This window comes from Mchenga conophoros, linkage group LG7 (genome assembly GCF_057382185.1).
Source record: "Mchenga conophoros isolate Kocher_MC1m ecotype Shallow Benthic linkage group LG7, M_conophoros_male_GT1.1, whole genome shotgun sequence".
NCBI lineage: Eukaryota > Metazoa > Chordata > Actinopteri > Cichliformes > Cichlidae > Mchenga > Mchenga conophoros.
Window position 1 is genome coordinate 55,872,733 of NC_140532.1, and position 25,432 is coordinate 55,898,164.

Sequence of the window (25,432 nt, forward strand, 5' to 3'; positions counted from 1 at the left end):
ACCTGCTCTTCTCCGCCTGTCTTCTCTCCTGACAGACCGCAAATGACCTCAGTCTCCGCAATATCACACAACTTAGACTGGAGCGCTCAATAAACGGCATACCGGGAGCGATGGCCGGGATGTTCGGGAAGATATTCGTTGGCATTTATGTGGAGATAAAACGGAGCGACGGTACGTAGCATGCTCCGCTCACACATGCACATTCAGACACACCGCTCTCCATCCGGCCGGTCCGCATGAGAGCAGCTAACGTTACCGCTCAACGCAGCCGGGTGTTTTTGCTAGCTAGCAGGCTGCTACACTGTCATTCACAGGAATGTCGCAGTAAAAGGTCGGCGAGCGAAATGTCAGAGACTCAAAAATGACACAAATAGTCTTTGACACGGTGCTGCTGTGTCTGTCAGTGATGCAGACATACGGCAATGGGTCGACCTGACTGCAGGGCTGCGGGCGGGTCCGTCCACCTGCTGTCCGGTTGACACCTACCCTGCCGCCCTCCCTCTCCTTCCTCCCGTCCATTGCTTCATGGCCGAAACACCTCCGGTTAGAGGACGGGATGCAGGCACAAGTCTGCACTGCATCATGCACCATGCAGCGGTGGCCTGTTAACCAGGGCTGATGGATGGCTGATGGGGGCCTTTCATCTCCAACTGTATTTCATCTCAGTAAAAAAATCGCACGACTTTCAAACTGCTCTGTGTATTTTAATATTTGTCTGATGGCTAAGAACCCGGTCAACAGTCACTACACGCAGCGCTTGCAGTGGTGTGATTGACAGTCTCAACATCATCCTTCATCAGCCACACCCATTTAGCATATCAGCATCCTTATTTTAGGGTTTAAGTTTTCCCTGTAAACACTGAATGACTGATGGATCAGTTTATTTGTTGTAAGATAATGCACAAAATATCCTCAGGCCTAATTACTGAACATTAGCTTTATGGCTCATAAGTTGGTGTCTGTATGAGCATTGGCTCTACAGTCTGGTCCAGCACTGCGCAGGCCTAGCATCCATCTGTATCCTCTCTGCAGGACGAATACACCAGGCGATGGTCACATCACTGCATGAAGACAATGAGAGTGTGACAGTGGAATGGATTGAGAACGGAGACACCAAAGGGAAAGAGGTACATCTACCTCTGCACTCGGTTTCATTCATTATGTCCTGAAATGTAGTGATTTGTAATTTGTAATTCTCTTCCTGAATTGTTGTCAGGAATTAACTTTCAAATATGGCACCTGTCTGTAGTTTTATTTGTGTTGCTGATGAAGTGACTAAAAAGTGATTGTCTGCCAAAAAATGATAGCTGGTATTTAAACTGTTGTAAATGAGTTGCTGGCCTATAACCTGTGAAACATATCTTAATAATATCAAAGCATTTTGAGCCAGAAACAATAACCCTGTCAGACATCAGATGCTGCAATCAGTTTTGTCAAAGTGACTTTTATATACGCGTTATTTATCAAGGTAAAAACTCTTATTCATATTAAAAATGGCTTTTTAAGAGGGATCTGGCCAAAAGAGAGGCAGAAATTGCAACAAACATGACATAGTACTGTAAAGATGTTTTAAGTAGCCAAAAAGGACTGGATTGATCGTAATAAAAAACAAGGAGCAGATACAATATTACAGAGTCATGAAGATACTTGCAAAATAGGTAATTTCTTTATTTTATACATAACAGCTTAGTGAATCCTGACCACACAATATTTATCAGTATATGTTAGAGATGAAAAACACAAAGAAACACTGGAAATCACTTTTTGGAACACCTGAAAGCAATGAAATAGACATGAGTATCTTATTACTTGCTTTATCCTGGACATGTTGTAATGCTGTTGTAACATATAACATATTGCTGTACCCGATGCAGTGCACTACAAGTATCTCAAGTGTATAAGCATAAAATGCTTAAAAAAGATAGAAGTAGACACCGTCACATGACCCATAGTTTAATAAAGTCCTCATGTCAAAAGGTGAGCTTTTTTTTGGGAATTGTAATGTTGATGTTTTGAAACCAGATGTGATAAGTAAGGTTTACCAAAACTAGGAAAGACTGGAAGATTTAGCAATACTACATTCACAAAAACAATGTAGGTTTGCTTTAAGACAAAACCTGCTTTATTGTTCATTTTAGAATCTAATTAGGACCATAATTTCATGTATGTGTGCAATAAGACCTGAAACTCATAGGCCATTTTCCCATAGGCTTCTATGCAATCAAACTTCTTTTTAAAAAGCTAAAGAATGTCCTCCTGCTGGCAACCAGAAAGATCGCAGATTTTAACGAGCTTTGTCATTGGCAGAATTATCTGAGCTTTTTTTTATGTTGGGTGTTCATTTGGGAGGCTAAGTTCACCTTTACATCATTACAGCCTTCTAAAAGAGTAGAAATATTGAAAAAATATTATTGATAAAAGATATTACGACAAATTAAGCAGTCACATACTGCAAAGATAAACGTTATTGATCATCTTTATTGATGTTCTCAGCAAATACAGCCCCTGTTGCACTTGATGAGGTGATCTTGAGCCCCTGCTTAAACAAAGATTGTAACGATAACAAAGGAATTTCTTTCTTTTTTCTGATTTAGATTGATCTGGAGAGCGTCTTTGCTCTGAATCCAGATGTAGCTCCTGATGAAGAGATACCACAGAGTCCCGAGGCTCCTGTTCCTCCCTCCAATGTTGCCAAAACCAGCAAAGTACCCAAGGTCTGCTGCTCAACACCAGACATCATTAATCAATCACTCCTATTTGCACATGACCTTTTAACAGAATATTACTATTATTCCTGATTTGAAGAGATTATGCTGTATTTATTGCTATAACATATAATTCAGTTTAGACATTTTTCCTTGCATACTTTGTGTACTCCCTTCTTTCATTCTTAATTCAACTCTAATGATTATGGTCTTTATAGACCAGACGGACTACAGCAATACCCAAGGCTGAAAATACCCCACGGGAGAACAGAGGTACGTTCTCCCACTAGCAGCTCTGAGATATGAAGCTTATAATTTAATCATTTTCTACTTCGATACAGTTGGTGCTGCCCGATCATGTAAAAAAAAAAGAGTTTATGGGAAGCAGAGTGAGTGAGGGTTATTTTCTCGGAAATTACTGTAGAACAGTTTCACTACAACTTCTTTAACTCACCTTAAAGTCAGTTTTTAAGGTGAGTTAAAGTTTTCCCAATACAAGAATTAGTCCAAGTGATTAATAACTGTAAAAGTCAAAGATAGAAATTTGTATACAACAGGGTTTTGTAAGAATGTAATAATGACTCCCAGTGTGCATTTAGGAAGAAACATCCAATAAGTGTGCTGAAATTTCTTTCTTATGAATGTTTAACTGAATTGACAAGAAAAAAAATCAGTGTTAAATATTTAAAATTGTAATATTTTGTTAGAATTAAAGAGTCATGTTTGGTTGTATTTACTCTTCTAATGATAAAATCCCCTGCTTCACGAGTCTGTCAGTTATGACAAAATGAATGGTTAAGTTTGTGCAGTCGGTTTGAAGCAGTCAGCATAGAAACACTGGCATGAACAAACCTCACAGAAAATCTAAGAGGGTCACTGTGAACACTTCTCCTGAGAATTTGGGTTTAACTTTGTATAATTTGGGTGAACTGCCTTTTTAATGTTTTGAGATGAGCAGTTACACTGGATTGTGTGCTCCTCAGCTGCCTCAGTGGGAACAACCCGGGCACGTCCCAGTCAGCACAGCCAAGCTGCGGAGCCACCCCCACCAACCATCGTTCCCCAGCCTGCCGTAAACCAGTCCCTGATACAGCAGCAGAACGGTAACACAGTCACCCCGTCTGCAAACTTCATATGAGAGAGGATTCATGTCCACATGGCTCTGTTTGAAATTCTCTGGAGGGAGTTTCCAGCATCTCTGTTGTTGTTCTCTGTAGCAGTGATGTCATGCTCCCACACAGCTGTGTGTCTAAGGGTGTCAAAGGCTCTTTCACTCGCTGTGGCTTCATACTGCAGCACTTGTTTAAGTTTTTCCTCTGCTGTTGTTTGAATGACCATAAATATGTAAATAAGATCAGGCCTTCAAATAGCACTCAAAACATAACATTTGAAAAAAGAAATACTGTAAATAAAAAGCCATATTCAGTGTAATTTTTTTTAAAAATCAGTTAAATCTAGCAAGTTTTTTGTAGACCTGCCCACCGGGCTATGTGCATACACTGAAAGCAAGAGCAGAACGGAGCCGACATCATGACACAGATGAACTCAGACACAGAATGACAAATGGAGCTTGGCAAGATATGGGCTGAGGGACTGAATCAATCAAATCACTGCCATGTGTTTTAGGAATACTCCAGGACTTTTAACACGTTTAAAATAATGCTGGTTGCCAATTAAAAAAACACCCAGGTTAGGGGGCATTCACAATTATCAACAAATTATTTTTTACAACTTATGAATTGGCTAAATGGATGTAGTCTTTATAATATAAAGTTTTAGATATTGTACATTTTACACTTGATTATTGAGAATGACTGCATGCATGATGCATCTGTATAGTAGAAAAACTGACTTTTAATTCAAGATTTGAAAGTGGGACATATAATAAAAGTTGAACAAGATTAATTAAATTTATGAAACCATTTAGATTTTAGGTAAATGTACAAAGCGTAGTGTAACTACTCAGCTACACAGTTCTTTTGATTTATTTCTTTTTTTTTCCCTTTTGTTGTATGAAGTGTTTTGTCGATGTGGTGGCCAGATGACTGAGTAGGAGCATCAGCAAAACTGCAGCTCTTGTTTTGTGTGTGTAAAAGTAAATGTAAGGCATTATGAGTCAGCATCATCAAAAATAATTGTTAATGTATCAGAGGGAATAGTCCCTGTTACTTCAGCCTGTAACCATATGTATATATATTTTGATGCTGATATTTTAGGCCACTGTGCTCCTTGTTTTTTCAGCACGGAGGAAATCTAACTGTGTGAAGGAGGTGGAGAAACTGCAGGAGAAAAGAGAGAAGAGACGTCTTCAGCAACAAGAGCTCAGAGAGAAGAGGGCACAAGTGAGAACTCAAGCATACACTACAGTACTTTACATTATACACACATCAACAAACACATTACCACAGTGTGAAGTGGAGAACCATTTGTTTGAGAATTATCTCTAGATATGAAGCTGATTTATAGCATACCTGCCAACACATGTTCCCAGGGTTTTTAAGACATCTCCTGGAGGCCACCTGTTTTACTATTTGTACTGTAACACTTCCAAAATTTGCAAAAATGCAAAATGTCTACTGTCTTCACTTTTTCATCTAAATAACTTCAAAGTTCAGTATTTGAGCCAACCCCACCACTCTAACAAACAAAAGTCCCAGATTTTCAAACCTAAATGCTGAAAGTTCTGGTTTATAGTCATAACTATAAGACATGGATAATAATGCTGCCTCTCACACAACAGGAGTTTTACCCACTATACTGTTGTACTGTGTCTCTTTATAAAAATAAAAAAAAGGTCAACAGAATTATGCACAAACAACTAGACTCTGTACTGTTAACCCAAGATTAAATATACTGTATATATTTTTGCTTGAATATTTTGACCTTAATGCATGTGGATGTGTGGACTGAGCTTTTTTCTGTGCTTATTTCTATTGTGTGTGTCTGCTGTAGTCTTTCACAGTGTGCTGGTAATGTTCCAGATTTGCAGTAGCAAATTATTGAAACTATAATGCATGCCATTAATCAGGTTTTTTTAAATATAACCTCATGTTAAATAAGCAAAACTGTGACAATGTGAGTGAAATGAAAAAGAAAAAAACATGGATAATTATACTCCAAAAAAACAAAGCAAAAGAAACATTACTCATCAAGTCATATTAACTGAAACTGTGAGAAGATTTAATAAGCACTGTTTTAATTAATCAGTCAGCTCATGTAGCATTTAATAAAAACGTTTAAATTCTGAAAACAGCTGAAACAACACAAACTTTTAAAGGAATCAGATGCTTCAGTTTTTTTCTTTTGATTATTGCAGCTGTGTTCGGTTCACAGTGTTCTGAGCAGGTGGCCCTAGAGTTAAAACATATAGTTAGTTGGAACTAAAAATCAAAACGTGATCTACCAAACCCATTTTAGAGAGCACTGTCTGGATACAAAAAGTATTCTCAGGCTGAAAGTAGCTTCTAATCGGCTGATTTAGACAAAAGACTTAAAAGTACGTGACGTGTCACTCAAAATGTTAGGATGTTGATTTTGAATTAATTAATTCACGAATAATTGAAATGCTTCCTGAATGTTTTTATTGTCTTTGTCATTATGTGATCAATACTTTTGTTTTCTGTGCCACTGCAGGAGGTGGACGTTAATTTACCAAACTATGAGATTATGTGTATGATCAGAGACTTCAGAGCCAGTCTGGACTACAGACCTTTAACCACAAACGATCTGGTGAGTCCAATTTAGATCTGCTGGTCAGAAGGAGTCAGTAGAGAGAGAGGTACCTGAGAATGTTGGAAGAAAGGAGAAACGAGGAGGTCATATGGCCAGTACAAAGGTGTGAACCGCACTATTTATTCATGTCTTCTCATGTTTCAGATTGAGGAGCACAGGATATGCGTGTGCGTTCGTGCACGTCCCCTCAACAAAAAAGGTAAGAGCATATTTATGTAGCAGCTGTATTCAGAGAAACTGTGAAGCCTGTGTTCAAGCTCAGACAGCTAATCAAAGTAGTTTAGAATTGGAGAGATGACCCCTGTGAGGAGGTGGAAAGCCTCCCTAAAAGTTTTTTATTGTTTACATCCACTATATCAATCAGATCTGCCTGATTTTGGACACTCATGGATAGGGATGGGTATCGTTTAGGTTTAATCCGATACCGGTGCCAAACCGGTACTTTTTAAACGGTGCCAGTGCTTAAACGGTGCTCGAACCGGTGCTCGAACCGGTGCTTAAAGAATGAAGAACACAAACTTTGTCCAAAAACCTCTCATGTTCAGCTGTTTTTTTGTAAAAAGATAACAATGTTAGTCTTCTCTGCAGCTATGTGGCATATATGGTATCACTCTTGGCTGGAAGCAGTGCTTAAACAATAGAAAAACACAAACTTTGTCCTAAAACCTCTCAGCTGTTTTCCACTTTTTCTTTGGGCATTTTAGCCTTTTTGGCCAGGGTGAAGGGAGCATCTGCCGTCAAACAAGAAGACAGCCGCATGTAACTACGACGGTGTTTGCTAGTTCACCTTACGTGCATTAATGGTGGTTAGCCTACTCAACGTAAATTACACACGAACAACATTAAGCTACTCACGCAGAGAACAACGGCTGCTGCTGCCGTCATCATCCGTCATCATTTCTGCTACACTGGCAGGGCTAGGGGCCAGGACTCTCCTCTTCGGGTTCATGTTGCTAACTCCTGGTCCGATAACAGGCACCACACCCGCTGTAGATGTGCACGGTGTGAGGTCTTGCAGCAAGCTATCAAATACGGCGCATTTCTAGACTTTTAAAAAAACGCTATGGGTCGCCAGGCGTTTCATCAGATTCGAGGTGTTACCTCCTTTGCACAGTATCACCTTAAAGCACTTGTTGCAGGCTGCTGGGTTTGCATCTTTTGCTGTGAAGTACAGCCAGACTTTTGACCACTTCGCCTTGGGCGTTTTTAATCTGTAGCTCTGCTCTAAAAGAACGTACGTACCTGGACCCGCCTACTATCCTCGGAAAGGTAAAATGATTGGCTAGAATCCAAAGTGTATGACATCTCAGGGAAATAAAGCACCGAAATGTGCGCTGCTTTTCGGTCTGGTTACTACCGTTTATGTCAGAACCGGTGCCATCATGGCACCGGATACCGGTACCCATCCCTACTCATGGGTCATTTCTTCTGTTGTGGTGCCAATTGTGTCCATTTTAAATATTATTTCTAAAAATCTCTGAATGTCAATTAATTAAAAACAAGTAACAGGGATATCTATAGACTGCTGCTTGTCCTTTCCCTTGTACATCATTGTAGCCTGTGTCTATAACAATGACTGTGTCTCTTCAGAGTTATCAACAAAGGATCTGGATGTGATCACCATTCCCAGTAAGGACGTTGTAATGGTCCATGAGCCCAAGCAGAAAGTTGACTTGACCCGCTACCTGGAGAACCAGACCTTCCGATTTGACTATGCCTTTGATGAGAACTCCACCAATGAAATGGTTTACAGGTACACTGTTTTTTCTTTTTTCTTCATGCTGTAGCACTTGAGTCAAATATTCTGCTGCCAATAAACACTCCACCCTGCAGGTTCACTGCTCAGCCGCTGGTTGAGACCATTTTTGAGAGGGGAATGGCGACGTGCTTTGCATACGGACAAACTGGAAGTGGAAAAACACATGTGAGTTTTTGACTTTGATTTGAGAAGTTTGGTTTTAGTGTCATAAAACCAAACTTCTCAAATTCTAACTCATGTCTCCTTTTAGACAATGGGAGGGGACTTCTCAGGAAAGAACCAGGACTGCTCCAAAGGGATCTATGCACTGTCTGGTTAGTTTCTGCTTTACTGATTATTATTATTATCATTATTATTGCTGGTCTCTCTCATTTAGGTGTGTCCTTCTCTCCCTGCAGCCAGAGACGTTTTTCTCATGTTAAAGAAGCCAAATTATAAGAAGCTGGACCTGCAAGTTTTTGCCACATTTTTTGAAATTTACAGTGGGAAGGTAAGTGTGTTATCATCACTGATCAGTTAAGCTGTATGTTAATATATAATAAAAAAAAAGGTTAAATAATTGATGAATAGAGTCATGATGAAGGATGAGACATTTACTTCAATTTACTTCAAAAATACCACATATTTATATTTAACTGTTTATGCCAATGTGCTTGATTCTCTGTAGCAGACGGGTACCTCAGTCACTGGAAAACAAATTGTTATGTTTATAACTTCTGTTCCCTGAACATATATAATGTCGGCCGCACTTGCACATACACACCCCTGTCATCACAGTCAGTCTGATAGCTGCTCTTCACCAAGCCCAGCTGCACAACAGAGCAAGCTAGTGTTTTACCTCATTCCTCTTCTCCAGGCAATAGAAGTATTAAACATAACACTTTGTTCCCTTTCAGTCGGTTCATTCAGAACAACACAAATAGCATGGAACACTGGCATTCACCAGGTGGAACATACTCTCAGTTGTGGTCTTGTTTTGCCTCCTGAGGCACCTTTGGTGCTCCATGCCAGGGAGATAGGCTCCATAATCGAGTGGGAGAGCTTATAACTTATACTGCACTTCTTGGGCAGCAACAGAGGAACTTCAGGATCTCCCTCCTCCTCACATGCAAACGTGAGCCCCTCTCCACACCCTGTGGAGGCTCATGAGTGGGCCTTTGCTCTAAGGCGACTAACATGGAACTTGACCTGAAGTAGGCACCGCTTTCTTGGAAGGGAGCAGATGAACTGTGAACCTGTAAGAGCTAGGTGCAAGCTTGGGATTCATATCACATCTGGGCATGATATCGCACGTTATTTGTATTATTTGTCAGCAGTGAGGGATTGAAATTAAATGGTGCTACTTCAGGAGGAAGTATGCTGTAAATGTTAATATTATGACAAGAATGACTTCAAATGATAAAGACAGGTAGTCCAGAAAAGTTTTTTTAAGGACCGGCTCTGATTAAAATTAGCTGTAATGAGAATTGCTCTAGGAAAGGAGGTTCATGTGCCTTGACCAGATACCAGCAGCTCAGATCAGGGACCATGTTAAACACATCTCAGCATAAGTGGCTGGTGGTAAATCATGTGAATGATTCTCATGGTAGAAGTGCTGCTAGGAAAATACTACATGGGGTAAGAACCATCAGCACAAGTAATGGAAATTAAATCAGGAGAAATTTGCCAGAGTCCAGTCCTCTGTCTTTGTGAAGCTGAGAAAAGGTTAAACTGCTAACGCTACTGTTGAGCATATTTGTGTTTGAAGGTGTTTGACCTGTTAAACCGTAAAGCCAAGTTACGGGTGCTGGAGGACGGGAAGCAGCAGGTGCAGGTGGTGGGCCTGCAGGAGAGGGAGGTGAAATGCACAGAAGACGTCCTCAAACTCATCGAAGTGGGAAACAGCTGCAGGTAAACGTGATTTTTTTTTCACATATGGATATGTGAAAACACTAAACAGTAACAAGATTTGAGTTGGAGAACCGCTGAATGAACCCCCTGAACACCCCCCACCATGCCTCTTGCAGGACGTCTGGGCAGACATCGGCCAACGCTCACTCCTCCCGGAGTCACGCTGTTTTCCAGATCATCCTGCGTCGGCGGGGGAAGATGCATGGAAAGTTCTCTCTTATCGACCTGGCGGGGAATGAGAGAGGGGCAGACACGTCCAGCGCTGACCGGCAGACTCGCCTCGAGGGAGCAGAGATCAACAAGAGTCTGCTGGCACTCAAGGTCTTCGCTTTAGTACTACAGATATTCTGTTCTTTAGTGTTGTGCTTCTCATATAGTTGTGATTTCAGAAGTTTACATACACTCATTTTGGGTATTAATGTCATTTTCATTTTAAAGATTTCTTTGAACTGTTTATTTTCCAGGGTGAAATGATTGCACACCATACCTTTGCTAAAAAAAAAGAATTATACTTTGTAGAACAACAGAAAAGTCCTAGTGAAGGTTTTCATTTTTTCAAGTCCTGGAGCACATGAATGTCCTGCAAATCTAATTAACATTGACATGAGCAGTTTTGATGGTAAAGGAAGGCAGGTATAACAGTGAAAAAGCAAGCAGCAGAGGTGGTAGTGAAGGTGGATGAGTTAAAATACTCGGGGTTAACCATGCAAAGTGACAGTACAGAATTCAATTCAATTCAATTTTATTTATATAGCGCCAAATCACAACAAAAGTCGCCTCAAGGCGCTTCATAGATACAGAGAAAAACCCAACAATCATATGACCCCCTATGAGCAAGCACTTTGGCGACAGTGGGAAGGAAAAACTCCCTTTTAACAGGAAGAAACCTCCAGCAGAACCAGGCTCAGGGAGGGGCGGCCATCTGCTGCGACCGGTTGGGGTGAGAGAAGGAAGACAGGATAAAAGACATGCTGTGGAAGAGAGACAGAGGTTAATAACAGATATGATTCAATGCAGAGAGGTCTATTAACACATAGTGAGTGAGAAAGGTGACTGGAAAGGAAAAACTCAATGCATCATGGGAATCCCCCGGCAGCCTATGTCTATTGCAGCATAGCTAAGGGAGGATTCAGGGTCACCTGGTCCAGCCCTAACTATATGCTTTAGCAAAAAGGAAAGTTTTAAGCCTAATCTTAAAAGTAGAGATAGTGTCTGTCTCCCGAATCCAAACTGGAAGCTGGTTCCACAGAAGAGGGGCCTGAAAACTGAAGGCTCTCTCTCCCATTCTACTTTTAAATACTCTAGGAACAACAAGTAGGCCTGCAGAGCAAGAGCAAAGTGCTCTAATAGGGTGATATGGTACTACAAGGTCATTAAGATAAAAGGGGGCCTGATTATTTAAGACCTTGTATGTGAGGAGCAGGATTTTGAATTCAATTCTGGATTTAACAGGAAGCCAATGAAGGGAAGCCAAAACGGGAGAAATCTGCTCTCTCTTTCTAGTCCCTGTCAGGACTCTTGCTGCAGCATTTTGGATTAGCTGAAGGCTTTTCAGTGAGTTTTTTGGACATCCTGATAATAATGAATTACAGTCGTCCAGCCTGGAAGTAATAAATGCATGAACTAGTTTTTCAGCGTCACTCTGAGACAGGATATTTCTAATTTTAGAGATGTTGCGCAAATGGAAGAACGCAGTCTTACATATTTGTTTAATATGTGCGTTGAAGGACATATCCTGGTCAAAAATGACTCCAAGGTTCCTCACAGTGTTACTGGAGGCCAAGGTAATGCCATCCAGAGTAAGAATCTGCTTAGATACCATATTTCTAAGCTTTTCAGGGCCGAGTACAATAACCTCAGTTTTATCTGAATTAAGAAGCAGAAAGTTAGCGGCCATCCAGGTCTTTATGTCTTTAAGACATTCCTGCAGTTTAACTAATTGGTGTGTGTTATCTGGCTTCATGGACAGATAGAGCTGGGTGTCATCTGCATAGCAGTGAAAATGTATGCTATGCCTTCTAATAGAACAAAGAGTTCAGAATGTCCCAGAGGAAAAGCCTGCGCATGCGCTTCTTTCACCACTTAGCTCTCATGTCGACGAGGGGATGCTGCAAACAGAAAGAAAATGTTACGTATACTTTCGATTGATTTAATATTAAGACGATTAACTTGGATTCTTACACCGACTATTCCCACTCACCGATCGCTACGGAGACAGCCTGCACTCGCTTCACCTCACAAGAGAGGTGAAGCGAGTGCAGGCAAGGTGAAGTTGATGGAGACAACTGTCAGGGGTAATTTGTGACAGAAGAATAGCAGCAAGAGTGAAAGGTAAGGTGGTAGTGAGATTTGGTATGATGTATGGTTTGGACACAGTGGCACTGACAGGAGGCCAAGTTGGAGGTGGCAGAGTTGAAGATGTTAAGATCTTTGTAGGAGTAAGCAGATTGGACAGGATTTAATAAGGTGCTCTGGTTGAGCAGCTTTGAGGGGTGGGGTTTTTGGACATGTCAGAGGAGGGATAGTGGATATATGAAGCAATGGATGTGAAGACAGCAGGCAGGAGGAAAAAAGGGATCAAGAATATCTTTCAGGGGCATTTTGCTGCTGTATAATCAGAAGAACATCCATCAAGGAAAATGCAACAAATAGGCTATAGATATAAAAAAAAAGCAAAAAAACAACAACTTTAAGACAGCAAAGAAGATTCTTGGAAGATTCTACAGGAAAGGAGGAGATGGAGGCAGGCAATCTCGAGAAAACCCAGATATATTCAATTGACTTGAAACAGCAAATCATCTGAGAAAAGAAAAATAGTAAATATTTCCTAGTTCTCCTTAAAAATTATTTTCAAAAATGACTATAATTAGTTAGCCAGATTTTTTGCATAATTGGGCATGGTGTATGTTTGCAGGAGTGTATTCGAGCCCTGGGCAGAAACAAACCACACACTCCATTTAGAGCCAGCAAGTTAACCCAAGTGCTGCGGGACTCGTTCATCGGAGAAAACTCCAGAACATGCATGGTAAGAAAACAACATGTACCCACTATAGACAGACACAATAGAAAGTGATTACAGATTTGGTTGCAGTTTTGGTAAATCCCTCTCTCATCTTTTTACAGATTGCAACCATCTCTCCTGGGATGGCATCTTGTGAAAACACACTGAACACATTGAGATATGCCAACAGGTAGGAAAGATTCTACTGAAAGGCAAAAAAAGGTTTTCAGATATAACATTAAGATGAATGCACATTGAGTTATAATTTCAAATTTATACACCTTCACTTTCCACTAACTACCCTGACTTTCAGGTTTTGTCAAAAGCATCAACATAAAGTTCTAAAGTGGACCTGTTATACTGATTTCAAGTTCCATAGTTTTATCTATTATACAAGATTCAACTGTCAAAAAATTCAATTCAACTTCAACTTCTCTCACTTTAAGCCAGCTTTCTTCTGATTGGCTGCCTATCACAAACAGAAGTTTGGAAAATTTGTTTATTAAGCACATTCACCATTGTAACAGTATAGAGAATTATTTAAAATTTTGTGTTTGAGGAGTTTGCATGAAACATAAAGCCAGATTTTTCTTGAAAATGTTGACTTATTGTGAGGAATATTCTTAGTTATCTGTGTGCTCCGTTTGTCTTTCTCCTCTGTTGAATGAATTCATAAAAATGTAAAATAGAAAAGACTACATAACATAACATAACATGATCCTCTCCTGCCTCCACTTGTTGATGTGTGTTTCTCTCCCCTGTCATGCATTTTTTTCCCAGAGTAAAGGAATTTGGGATAAGTCCCTCAGACATTCCCTTCTCCCAGAGTGGGGGTGGAGGAGGTCGCTCTGAGCTCTCCCCTACCTATGAGTATGATCATTTTGCTATGTCTCTTAACAGTGTCCTGCACAATTAGTTACCCCCGTATTGGCATTTCACATGAACCCAGGCAGCCGCTTTGTGTCTGTTTCTAAAAAGATCATTGAGGGTCCTAACATCATCAGTCACCATAATAATGGTGTAATCATTTTTGTAGGGTCTTTACCTTACAAGATAAAGTGCCTTGAGACAACTGTTGTTGTGATTTGGCATTATATAAATAAAACTGAATTAAATTCAGTTTAGCTGGCATGTGAACCAAGGTTAAAATGAGTTCATTCACTGTCTGCCTCACTTTACTTATTATTTACAAAGTTTTTTTTATTGCTTTAACCTCCTAAGACCCAAACTCTTCCACAGAATGCATTTTTAGTTTCTCTTTGATATTTGGGCCGATTGGGGCCCTATGAATGTAAAAACGAAGAATCACCAGATTTCTTTATTATTTTTTTTACCTTATTTTTGTTTTTAAGAAAAATAAGAACCACATATGGGGATATTTGTTTAAAATTTTGATAGAACAGTAGCTGTATAATGTCCTCGTAAGTGGATATCAGGCCCTTGTAGAGCAAAATTGAGTATTTTGGTCTAAATAACCCAAAATGTGATGTCCACATATGTGGACGCCAGGTCCTAGAAGGTTAAGTCATTCACTTTTTTTGTTAGTCTTATTTTATTTTTGTCAACAAATCCTTTTGGGAAAAAAAAAAACAATAACAATTGTACTTTTCTATGAAGTATTACATTATATAAGTATTATATATTTTGCACTTCCATCCCAAAACACTCCAGTGAGATACACTGTTGCACTGGATGACAAATTTTTTAGTTGCTGTAAAAACTAATTGTCATTTATTGTGTTTTAAACCCACATACATGTCTTCGTAGTGCAAATAATTATTCACTAAAGCAGCAGTATCAAATATAGGGCGTGGGGGCAGAAATTGGCCCAGCACAACCTTCCCTAATGGCCATTTATACTGCACCGATGTAATGACGCAACTGATAAGCTGTTAAATGACAGAAAAGATCCTGTTCTTTCACTATCTATAGAAATTTCAATTTTTTATAAGGGGTTCACAGTAAAAAAAAAAAAAAAGAGGGGCATTTTCTGTCAATTAACAACACATATGACCTTCCTGTTAAAGGAGCGATCCTCAACAAAGCTGCTCATAGGGCAATGGGGTTCTCTCAGTGTTGCTGTGGGCTTTTACCTTAAAATATAAAGCATCTTCAGGAAACCGTTAATAAAACTGATCTAAAATGAAGAGTACGTTAACAATTCATTTATAAAATTATGTGCTACAATAATTTATGGCTGGCAAAAAAAATATAAAAAAATTACACCGCATCCTGATCTTTCCATTCAGCATACCATTTGACAACTGCCTCCTCTGGGTTCTGATCTTTCTGTAAGATTTGTTGGCAAAAAGTAAAAAAGAAATCGCTACATCACCTTACCAGTATCATCCAATCTATTCAATATATTTTAGCTTTGTGTCACCTATCATGATGCATGTGCCCCACTTTGTTCCATCTCTAAATCCCAAATTCAGCAGAAGTGTAAACTTTTTGGTTTTCTTTGTTCTTTAGGCTTTTTTCATCAGTCATTTGTTGACTTGACTTGTTTTCCAGATGTGAGTTCCCAAAGCCTGCATGAAGTTCTTCGTCATCATCTTCATCTTCATGTTTCTTTCTCATAACTCACAGCATTCATCACTGATTTCTTGGCATGTTGAACCACTTGTCACCGACGCGACACGTTTGTATATTTCTCATATACAGCTACACACCATTGTAGCTCACCTCTGCAGTTGTTTGCAGTTGTCATACTGTTGGTTTACCTATAGTGCTGATGTGTTGTCAGGGTGAAGGAGCTCACAGTGGACCCTGCGGCAGCCATGATGGAGAGCCATCAGGGAGGACACATCACGCAGCTGGAGGTGCTGGAGGCTCAGTGGGGAGTGGGGAGCTCTCCACAGAGAGATGATCTGAAGCTGCTCTGTGAACAGAACGTAAGAACATCTGCTGCCCACGCACGCTACCGTGACAGAGAACATCTGAACCCACAGCAGCTCCGTGTGAAAAATATAGATGCTAGGTTTCCACAAACTGACTTCAGTTGGCTGGGAACTGCTGAGCCAGATGATAACTTGCATTATTCCACAAATGTGGCCCATAGAAAACAATAATATTCAAAATACCTCCTACCTTCTCATATCTTTACTCTAGCTCCCTGCCACATTCACAGTTCAATTCAGCACTAAGTCTGCTTGCAGGTTCTTGCACAGTTACTTTCCATATAAAACTAGTTTCAACAAAATAAACAATAGATCTTGCCTTCCTCTGCAGTCACTTTATTTTTTAACTTTTATGTCATAACCCTCATTCACATTGTGGCTGATGGTGCCTCATCTGGAAAATGGTCATGGCTGAATATTGAATAACATTAGGATTTAATAAAAGAAGTAAATGAAGTACCTGTGGGTTTTGGTACATTATTATTATTTCTTGGAATTTATCTAGCATAATTGTTTTTAGTTTAAATTTGCATATATTTCCTGCAGTTTTAAATTCATAATCACAGCACTGGCTTTGTTTATTGTAGGAGGAAGAGGTTTCCCCGCAGCTCTTCACTTTCCATGAAGCCGTCTCTCAGCTGGTAGAAATGGAGGAGCAGGTGCTAGAGGATCACAGGGCTGTTTTTCAGGTACAGTAGGCCAGAAGATTTCTGTTTTTCCATTTACAGCTAAAAATAATAGGAAATTAATAACCAATTGTAGCTAATTGCTATGCCTAGCCCCACATACCTGATTGATCATTTGTTTTGAGGCATGTTAGTATAGATACAGATTTTTTCTGAACAATGCTAAATCGTTTATTATAATGGGTAAAGCTTTAGTTTTAAAAATCTGATATCCTAAGCAACAGTTCACAGCTAGCACTGGAATTCATCTACCCTATTTTCTCAAGAGGCTTTACCTTTGCCAGACCTTCGTCCACCCAAGCTATCGAGCGTATTGGGCGACAAGGTCTCTCCATCGATTACGATTTCCAGCAAGCTCTTCACCTTTATCCCAAGCAATGCAAAGGGCTTTGAGGTCATAATGGAAGGTCCGGTGCCAGGTCAGCCATGGCCGTCCCCTGCCACAACCTCCAGGTGGAACCCATCTGAATGTTTTGTTTGGCTGTCGTCCATGCGAATGATGTGCCTGGCAAGTTTTTGACGGCAGCATGCGATAATCACGCTGAGGTGAGGACGGTTGCTTCATCGTAGCACCTACTCATTGGTGACATGATCAAAGTATCGGATCTTCATTATCCTTCAAAGGCAGCACTGGTGGAAGACGTCCACCTTCCTGGTAATACTGGCCGACGCTTTACACCTTTCAGATGCATAGATTTCCATTGGGATGATGGTTGAGGCGTACTAATGAACCTTGATGTTGATTGAGATGGAGGCAGATGACCAGATATTTCACATTTGTTGGAATACCAACGAGACTTTGCCAGTGCGGCTCTTGAAATGAGTCTCTCAATCTCCGTCCCAGCCAATGACGCTGCCAAGGTATGCAAACCTCTCAACCACCTCGAGTTCTTGCCCACCGATCTTGATCTTAGGCATACCGGCCTGGTCGCTAATGTGCATGATTTTTGATTTTTCTGCACTGATGCAAAGTCCAACTTTTTCCAGCCAGGTTCGACGTTGGATGCTGGAGGTGGTGTCCATCTTCCACCAGTCATCTGCAAAATCAAGGTCGGTAAGTCAACTGATCCCGTCCAAGGTGATGCCTGCATCTGGCCTGACCAGGGCTTTCTTCATGATGAAGTTGAGGGCCATTAGGAACAGGAAGGGCGAGAGGATGCGTCCTTGCCTGACACCAGTCTCAATGGTGAAGAGATCGGTGTGGCCCGTGTTCATCTTGATGGAGCAGTTGGGGTGGCAGTAGAGTGACTTGAAGATTGAGATGAATTTTCACGGGACACCGTACAGGTGGAGGATGCTCCAAAGCAAATCTCTGTGAATGCTATCAAAGGTTTTTTTGATGTCGATGAAGTTTATTGAGAGTGATCGCTCTCAATTAACACATATCATTGAACGCTAACTGTTCGATGATGTTCCTGAGGGTGAATATTTGGTCAGTGCATGATCGTCCATGTCGAAAGCCCGCCTGTTCTTCGCAGAGGCGTTGGTCGGCAGTGCCTTTAAGTTGGCAGAGTAGCATGGTGAAGAAGGCCTTTCTTTTGACAGAGAGTAGGGTGATTCCACACCAGTTTGTGTACTCCATCATGTTGCTCTCCTTTGGTAGTTTGAGGATGACGCCTTTCTGACAGTTTTTGGGGACGGCCTCCATTCACCAACATTCATTGAACAGTTTTGTGAGCACATTTGTAACAATCGGCCCTCCATATTTCAGCAATTCTGATTGGATTTCATCCATGCTGGCTGGTTTGTTTGATTTTTGAGCTTTCATCGCCAAACAGACTTCATGTTGAGATATGGTGCCTTCTTCTACTTGAAGAGCTCCCAGTTCTTCTTGTTGCTCAAAATTGTATGTGTGGGTCAGTGTTTCCCAGAAGTGTTTGACTCAACAAGCATCCTGCTTTTCTTTGGTCACCAGAAGTTTGTCATTCTTTATTCTGTTATCTGTTCAACAAAATACATAGATGTATGAAGTCCTTCCATGAAGTCCTTTGTTGATAGCTTTAACCTGTTTAAAGCTACATCGACATTCCCAGCGAGCTGAGGAAGAAAAGACAGGGGTGTCGTGCTGGGAAGGAGCGCCGTCGCCCGAGAAGGAGACGTTATCGACCATCTCTTCCTTCTGTAATTATTGGAAACGTAAGATCTTTGCCCAATAAGATGGATGAGGTCACGTCGCTAACCTGGTCACAGAGGGAGTACCGGCAATGTAGCATCATGAGGCTAACGGAGCTAACTCCGGACACAAGCGTGACACTACCGGGATTCCAGCTGCTGCGAGCGGACAGGACGAGAGACAGCGGTAAGAGGAAAGGAGGGGGACTGGCAGTGTTTGTAAATGACAGATGGTGTAACCCTGAGCACATCACTGTGAAAGAACAACTCTGCAGCAGAGACATTGAGCTGTTAGCCGTTAGCATGCGTCCGTATTACCTGCCCCGGGAATTCTCGCATGTTATCGCGATAACAGCTTATGCGAGTGCCAAAGACTTCACGCCCCAAGGACCTCAACAGCTACAGGCCAGTGGCTCTGACATCCCACCTGATGAAGACCCTGGAGCGGCTGGTCCTGGCTCAGCTTCGGCACCTGGTGAGCTCATCACTGGACCCACTTCAGTTTGCCTACCAGCCTGGCATTGGAGGGGATGATGCCGTCATTCACCTCCTACATCGCTCCCTCGCTCACCTGGAGACCGCTGGAAGCACTGTGAGAATCATGTTCTTTGATTTCTCCAGTGCCTTCAACACTATTCTTCCCTCGGTCCTGAAGGACAAGCTGGAGAACTCTGGAGTGGACCGTCACCTCACTACCTGGATACTGGACTACCTCACCGACCGACCACAGTATGTGAGGACTCAGGGCTGTGTGTCGGACGGGGTCGTCTGCAGTACAAGGACCCCACAGGGAACGGTTCTGGCTCCGTTCCTCTTCACCATCTACACTGCACACTTCTCCCACAACTCCACCCAGTGCTTCCTGCAGAAGTTCTCTGATGACTCTGTAGTAGTCGGCCTCATCACTGATGGGGACGACAAGGTGTACAGAGGACTGACCCAAGCCTTTGTGGACTGGTGCCAGCTGAACTACCTCCACATCAACACCAGTAAAACCAAGGAGCTGGTGGTCGACTTCCGCAGGCACAAACATCCTCCACTGCAACCACTGAACATCCAAGGTATGGACATTTAGGCTGTGGACTGCTACAGGTACCTTGGTGTTCATCTGAACAACAAACTGGACTGGACTCATAACTCAGACTACAGGAAAGGGCAGAGCAGACTGTACCTGCTGCAGAGACTCAGGTCGTTTGGAGTGGAGGGCCCACTCCTGAAGACCTTCTATGACTCTGTGGTGGCCTCAGCTATCTTTTACAGTGTGGTCTGCTGGGGTGGCAACATCTCTGCCGGGTACAGGAAGAGACTGAACAGGCTGATCAGAAGGGCCAGCTCTGTTCTAGGATGCCCTCTGGACCCAGTGGAGGTGGGAAGTGACAGGGGAATGGTGGTTAAGCTGTCATCCCTGTTGGACAACATCTCCCACACCATGCAGGAAACTCTGACAGCACTGAGCAGCTCCTTCAGTGGCAGACTGCGGCACCCACGGTGTGGGACGGAGAGATTTCGCAGGTCTTTCCTCCCCACTTCTGTCAGACTGTACAACAAAGACTCCAACTGATCAAACACACACATCCACACATGTGCAATAACACTAAGTGCAATACTCTTTATCTGACAAAGTTGTATTTTTACTCAGTTGTATTAAGTATTTGTATTCTATTTTTATCCTATTGTATATTTTATTCTATTTATTCTACTGTATATAGTATTTTATTTTATTCTATTCTGTACAGTTGTGTACAGTATTTTATTTTTATTATATTCTAATTTTTGCCATATAACTTTTGCACTGTCCACTTCCTGCTGTGACAAAACAAATTTCCCACATGTGGGACTAATAAAGGTTATCTTATCTTATCTTTAGTGCAGTAATTTACAGTAAATACCATAGAATTTGCCATATTTTTATAAGGAGGAACCACGTGCCATAACATAACTTTGACCCACTTTTGCATTCATAGGCAATATGAATTTAAAACCACATAGCCCAACTCAGCTGCATCGTTTTCCCTTACAGGAGTCGATCCGGTGCTTGGAGGATGAGAAGGTGCTTCTGGAAATGACAGAGGAGGTGGACTATGATGTTGAATCATATGCAACTCAGTTAGAACAAATCCTGGACCAGAAGATAGACATTCTTACTGAGTTAAGAGGTAAACATCATGCAGTTTCCAAATTTTCAGCCTCTTTGCATTAAGAAAGTATCAATTCTACAAGTTAGTCTGATAAATGAATAACTGTAGATGGCAACAGACACACCGTTAACAAACAACTACCAGCTGCCACAGTAATAAAAGCAATGTACCGATGTTATGTTATATATTAAGCTACATTTAAAACATTTCCTCTGCCAGCAGTTCTTTCCCACAAGGAAATGAATCTGTTACTCTCCACCAGACTCAGAAACGGCAATTTTATCTCACAAAACACAGGATTTTTCATCTACTGCAGCCTTGATGTGTATATTGGTTGGTTTGTATTATTGTTCTGTTTACAGTGCGTAAGCTTCAATCCAAACTAACGCATTACAGTGCAAGAGTGCTAAGTAGTTTCTATGATAGTGTGCCATTTCCATCAACAAACTTGCAAGTAAAATTAAAATATATCTTCACATTTTCAGTTGTACAACTCAAAATGTGTTTTGTGCAAACAACTCAAATAAGTTTTACACTTATTCATATGGTAAATGGCCTGTATTTGTATAGCGCTTTTACTAGTCCCTAAGGACCTCAAAGCGCTATAGACAACCAGTCATCCACCGTCCAACGACACGAGCCGGGGCTCGAACCGGCAACCTTCCGATTACAAGGCGAACTCCCAACTCTTGAGCCACAATCGCCCTATATAGGGGTGATATTCATATTGGATTTTTAAGAACTATACCCATATTTGGTGATTTAAAAATCTGATACTTCAATCAAGGTCAGTATTGATGAGTGTGAAGTAGTCACACTCGAACGTCAAGGAAGGTGGTAGGGAAGCAGACTATGCAGACATTTTGGGTTTCCAAGGTGAGCAATTTATTTGCAGTGAACTTAATTTAATGTATAACTTAACAAAACTTTCCCCAAATCAGTTCATTTAACAAAACTCAACATAACATGGCTCTGGTGACACAGCTCACCTCTCCTCTCTCCTGCATCTGGTAGAGACTGGCTTTAAATAGGGCCATCAATTTCCCTCCAATTGCCCAGCCAGTACCACTCACTCAACTGAGGGATCTAAAACTCTACTCAGGTTATCTAAAAACACAAAACCTCTACACACTTCTAATATGCACATTTACACAACTAAATGGCAGTATTAACAAAAGGAAAAACATTCAACAAATCCCTTTAAACATTAACACAAACAAAAGGAAGCATCTCTCTGGAAAAAGAAACCCCTCCACATGGTTTGACCTGATGATGTCATGTGTGACATGATCAGGACTTTAAAATGAGGAAATGCCAAGCGGGCGTTTCCCCACACCTGACACTCATGATGACTGAAAAGACAAACAGAGTAAGTATGAACAAATGACTTAATCTGTAACATAATAAAGTATAAAGAAGCATAACTTAGTATTTGTCTTAATTTGCAGAATGTTTGATTTGCCGGCAACAAAACGCTTACACAAACAAACCCGGGATAGTGAGTGAAGCAATGTTACTTGACAAATAGCAAATCATAGCAAATACTAGTGATGGGCAGATGAAGCCCCATGAAGCACTGAAGCTTTTCATCCAATTGGTTCACCCCAACGCGAAGCTTCATGAAGCTTCATTTGCTCTAGCAGGACACCTACTGGACGTAAAAATAATAGCTGGCATGAATTTGAAGAGTGTGGCATTTTGCACACAGCCTGTAAATGTCAACAACAAAAGGAGTGTGTAAAACATGTATATTGTAGTGATGGCAGTATACTGTGTATATTTATAGTGGCAGTATGGGAAATGATTATTTGGAAATGCTTGAAATGGAAATGATCATTTACTGTGAGGTGAGGTGTGGTTGGGGTGTGGACAGTGGTTGTGCTTTTGTAACGTTGAGGTATGGACAGCTACACACTGAGGCTTTGAGCCTCAGTCCTGCCTGTTCACATTTTATTCTGTAAAAACTAAATTTTCACTGCTTTTATGACCTTTTTAGTGGGGAGAACATAGCTAGGATTTAATGATTTAACAAATCTTTTGAATCCTTTGTCCTCCACAATGCTAAATGGCTGGGAGTCCTCAATCACCATGCTGACCAGGTCTTCATCTATTTGAGATTGTTCTCCTGAGGAAAGACAATAAAGATAAAGCACAAATATAAATATCACACACGTAACTTATAACAGTTGTATAATATTGTTATATCATTTAGTAACATTACTGCATCCTATATTATCATTGCATTTGATGGCTCACCTGGTCTTGCTCCACGATCGGTGTCCCCCTTATTCTCATGCAAAGCTCTGTAGTGCCTAAGCATGGATGAGGTGTTGTTGTTATATCCCAGCTCCCTGGCACATAGCAAACACTTCACCTTGTACAAAAGTCAAGACAGCTCAACATAAATTGTATTGCACCATCAGTATCATGAAAATACATCTTCTGTAGAAATTTACATACCTTGTTGGGAGGAATAAGATCAAAATGTTCCCACACAGGGGAGGACATCCTCCTCTTCTTAGCTGGCTCCATTCTCTCCTGACTTTCCTCACTCTCATAAACCTCCATACGGTCTCCAAACTCTCACTAACCGCAACTCTCCATCAAACACCCACATTTTTGAATGAAGTCTGAGGGGTTTATATGGCTGTCGCGGCAAAGTTCGAACCACTTCATGAACCAGTCACGTGGTACAGCCGGGCAGTGAGGCTTCGGACGTCATCATTTTCAGCTCCTCCCATAAATGAAGCAAGCCTCGATACGCACTTCGCGGAAACGCCCCCTCCATTACTCCATACACGCTCCGAAGCCTCGATACAGAACGTCCCATCACTAGCAAATACATAGAAACAGAATAATGTGTACAATGTGCAAAAAAAAGGTAAACACATATGGGACAAATGGAGAGAATTACAACTGCTTCTCCACTTTGTCACAATGAGCAAATAGCTGATTATATGAAAGAAAGAAGTTAAGCTACGAATTATATGAAAATACAAGAGACCCAACAAAGACAACACAATTGTCCAGCAGAAGGATTATCCATGATGATAGGAGAGAGATAAATCTTTATTTCCTATTCTTCACCAGTTTCTGCTCTTATCCTATCATTTCACCTTCACTTTTTATAAAATTCACATTTTGCTACAGAATATTTCACAATATTTAAAAAAAAGCTTCAGCTGGTGTATCAAATTTTGTATGAGTGACGTGATTTCATGTTATCCTTAAAGACAAAGATCATCATTTAAATAGTGCCTTCTGTGTGATATTCTCTCCTCTTCCAGATAAAGTCAAGTCTTTCCGTTGTACTCTCCAGGAAGAGGAACAAGCTAGCAAACAAATCACCCCCAAGAGGCCTCGGGCGCTATAGACGCATAACATGTGCTATTTCACTGATTGGTCCTCAGAGAGGTGAAGGCCATAAGGAGGTCAGTGCTGATGAAGCAGCTGATTTAACTCAGCTGTGATTTTATGGTGTGAGTTCCTGTAAGTGTGTTTGGTTTTCCCTGACCTCTCTGCTGTACAGACTGCTTCCTGTCATCCATCCATTTGCAAAGCCAAAGAGCGTACCGCCCACGCTCTGCCATGTTCCTGTAAAGCGTATCTATAAAGTTTTTCTCTGTGTGCTTAATCCCAAGTACTTGATTTTAAAACAAAAAAAAGTTCAGACATTGTTTTAAATTATTTTTTATCAGATCAGTCATGCTCACCAGGGCAATTTTATAAACAACTTTTGCCATTTTGTGCAATATTTGGAGGAATTTTTCTTCCTGTTCTTCCTGTTTCAGCTCGGATGAACAGGGCATGTCAAGTTTGTGTGTAACATGAGCCACGTGTTTGTGTTGATACTGTATGTAATTAAGGTTTGATTGAGACAAGCCTAAAATTAACCTTATGTGACATTAACTGCGCTAAAGGGTGCACTATGATCAAGGTGTTTCAGGATACATTTACAGAAACAGTTCTTTTTTCATTTGCCATAATAAAAGATTACTTCTTGTTGCTGTATGTGTATTTATTTAGCCCTCAGGGCACCTCCTGTGGAGCATCTAGCTAATTTTTTCGGGGCCACTAGTTCATAGTTACTAATTATTACTAAAATATGTTTAACTACTCACGCTGTTCAAAGGCATGAAAATCTTTTCATAGCCTTCAGTTTAACATGAAAGACAATACAATACAATACAACTTTATTTGTATAGCACATTTAAAACCAGAGGTAGCCAAAATGCTTCACATAATCCAATAAAACAGTAGTAAAATACAAATGCAGATAAGCTAGCAGATGGCTGGCATTGATTAACCAAGCATACAAGCACGCAGATAAGCAAGCAAGACTTAACGATAAAAACAATATAGGCAAAAGAGAGGAAAGGGGAAGGCAAGAAAGAACACTTAAAAGGCCTGCTCTAGGAGGCCGGGAAGGCTAAGCTAAAAAGGTGGGTTTTCAATCAAGACTTGAAGGTCTGGATTGAGTCAGATGTGCAAATAGTATGAGGGAGGTTA

At 41.0% G+C, this 25,432-nt stretch overlaps 2 protein-coding genes across 3 annotated transcripts; one reads left to right on the top strand and one right to left on the bottom strand.

The window, feature by feature from the left end:
* Positions 1-24,925, top strand: LOC146571216 (kinesin-like protein KIF2A). Of its 2 annotated transcripts, XM_085280295.1 has the most exons (21): positions 1-171; positions 1,033-1,127; positions 2,595-2,714; positions 2,924-2,978; positions 3,689-3,808; positions 4,947-5,047; positions 6,339-6,434; positions 6,582-6,636; positions 8,028-8,190; positions 8,271-8,361; positions 8,447-8,510; positions 8,595-8,686; positions 9,944-10,086; positions 10,203-10,407; positions 13,001-13,111; positions 13,210-13,277; positions 13,868-13,957; positions 15,834-15,981; positions 16,575-16,676; positions 20,806-20,941; positions 24,211-24,925. In XM_085280295.1, exons 1-21 carry the CDS (start codon positions 111-113, stop codon positions 24,294-24,296), a joined length of 2,202 nt encoding a protein of 733 aa, XP_085136421.1. In that variant the 5' UTR covers positions 1-110; the 3' UTR covers positions 24,297-24,925. The 2 variants fall into 2 exon arrangements, with proteins under 2 accessions (XP_085136421.1, XP_085136422.1); XM_085280296.1 differs by lacking the exon at positions 13,868-13,957.
* Positions 22,575-23,530, bottom strand: LOC146571217 (uncharacterized). The gene is made up of 3 exons (XM_085280297.1): positions 23,384-23,530; positions 23,180-23,297; positions 22,575-23,048 (listed from the first exon to the last, which is right to left on the bottom strand). The coding sequence occupies exons 1-3, from the start codon at positions 23,489-23,491 to the stop codon at positions 22,888-22,890; spliced, it is 387 nt and encodes a 128-aa protein (XP_085136423.1). The 5' UTR covers positions 23,492-23,530; the 3' UTR covers positions 22,575-22,887.
* Positions 24,926-25,432: the final 507 nt, after the last annotated feature.

Bases quoted from the DNA above. Each gene is read 5' to 3' on its own strand.
- LOC146571216 (XM_085280295.1), top strand. From the start codon at position 111: ATGGCCGGGATGTTCGGGAAGATATTCGTTGGCATTTATGTGGAGATA. The intron at 6,637-8,027 runs GTAAGAGCATAT...GTGTCTCTTCAG, and splicing joins ACGTCCCCTCAACAAAAAAG to AGTTATCAACAAAGGATCTG. The intron at 16,677-20,805 runs GTACAGTAGGCC...TTTCCCTTACAG, and splicing joins ATCACAGGGCTGTTTTTCAG to GAGTCGATCCGGTGCTTGGA.
- LOC146571217 (XM_085280297.1), bottom strand. From the start codon at position 23,491: ATGGAGGTTTATGAGAGTGAGGAAAGTCAGGAGAGAATGGAGCCAGCT. The intron at 23,298-23,383 runs GTATGTAAATTT...CTTTTGTACAAG, and splicing joins ATCTTATTCCTCCCAACAAG to GTGAAGTGTTTGCTATGTGC. The intron at 23,049-23,179 runs GTGAGCCATCAA...GTCTTTCCTCAG, and splicing joins CGATCGTGGAGCAAGACCAG to GAGAACAATCTCAAATAGAT.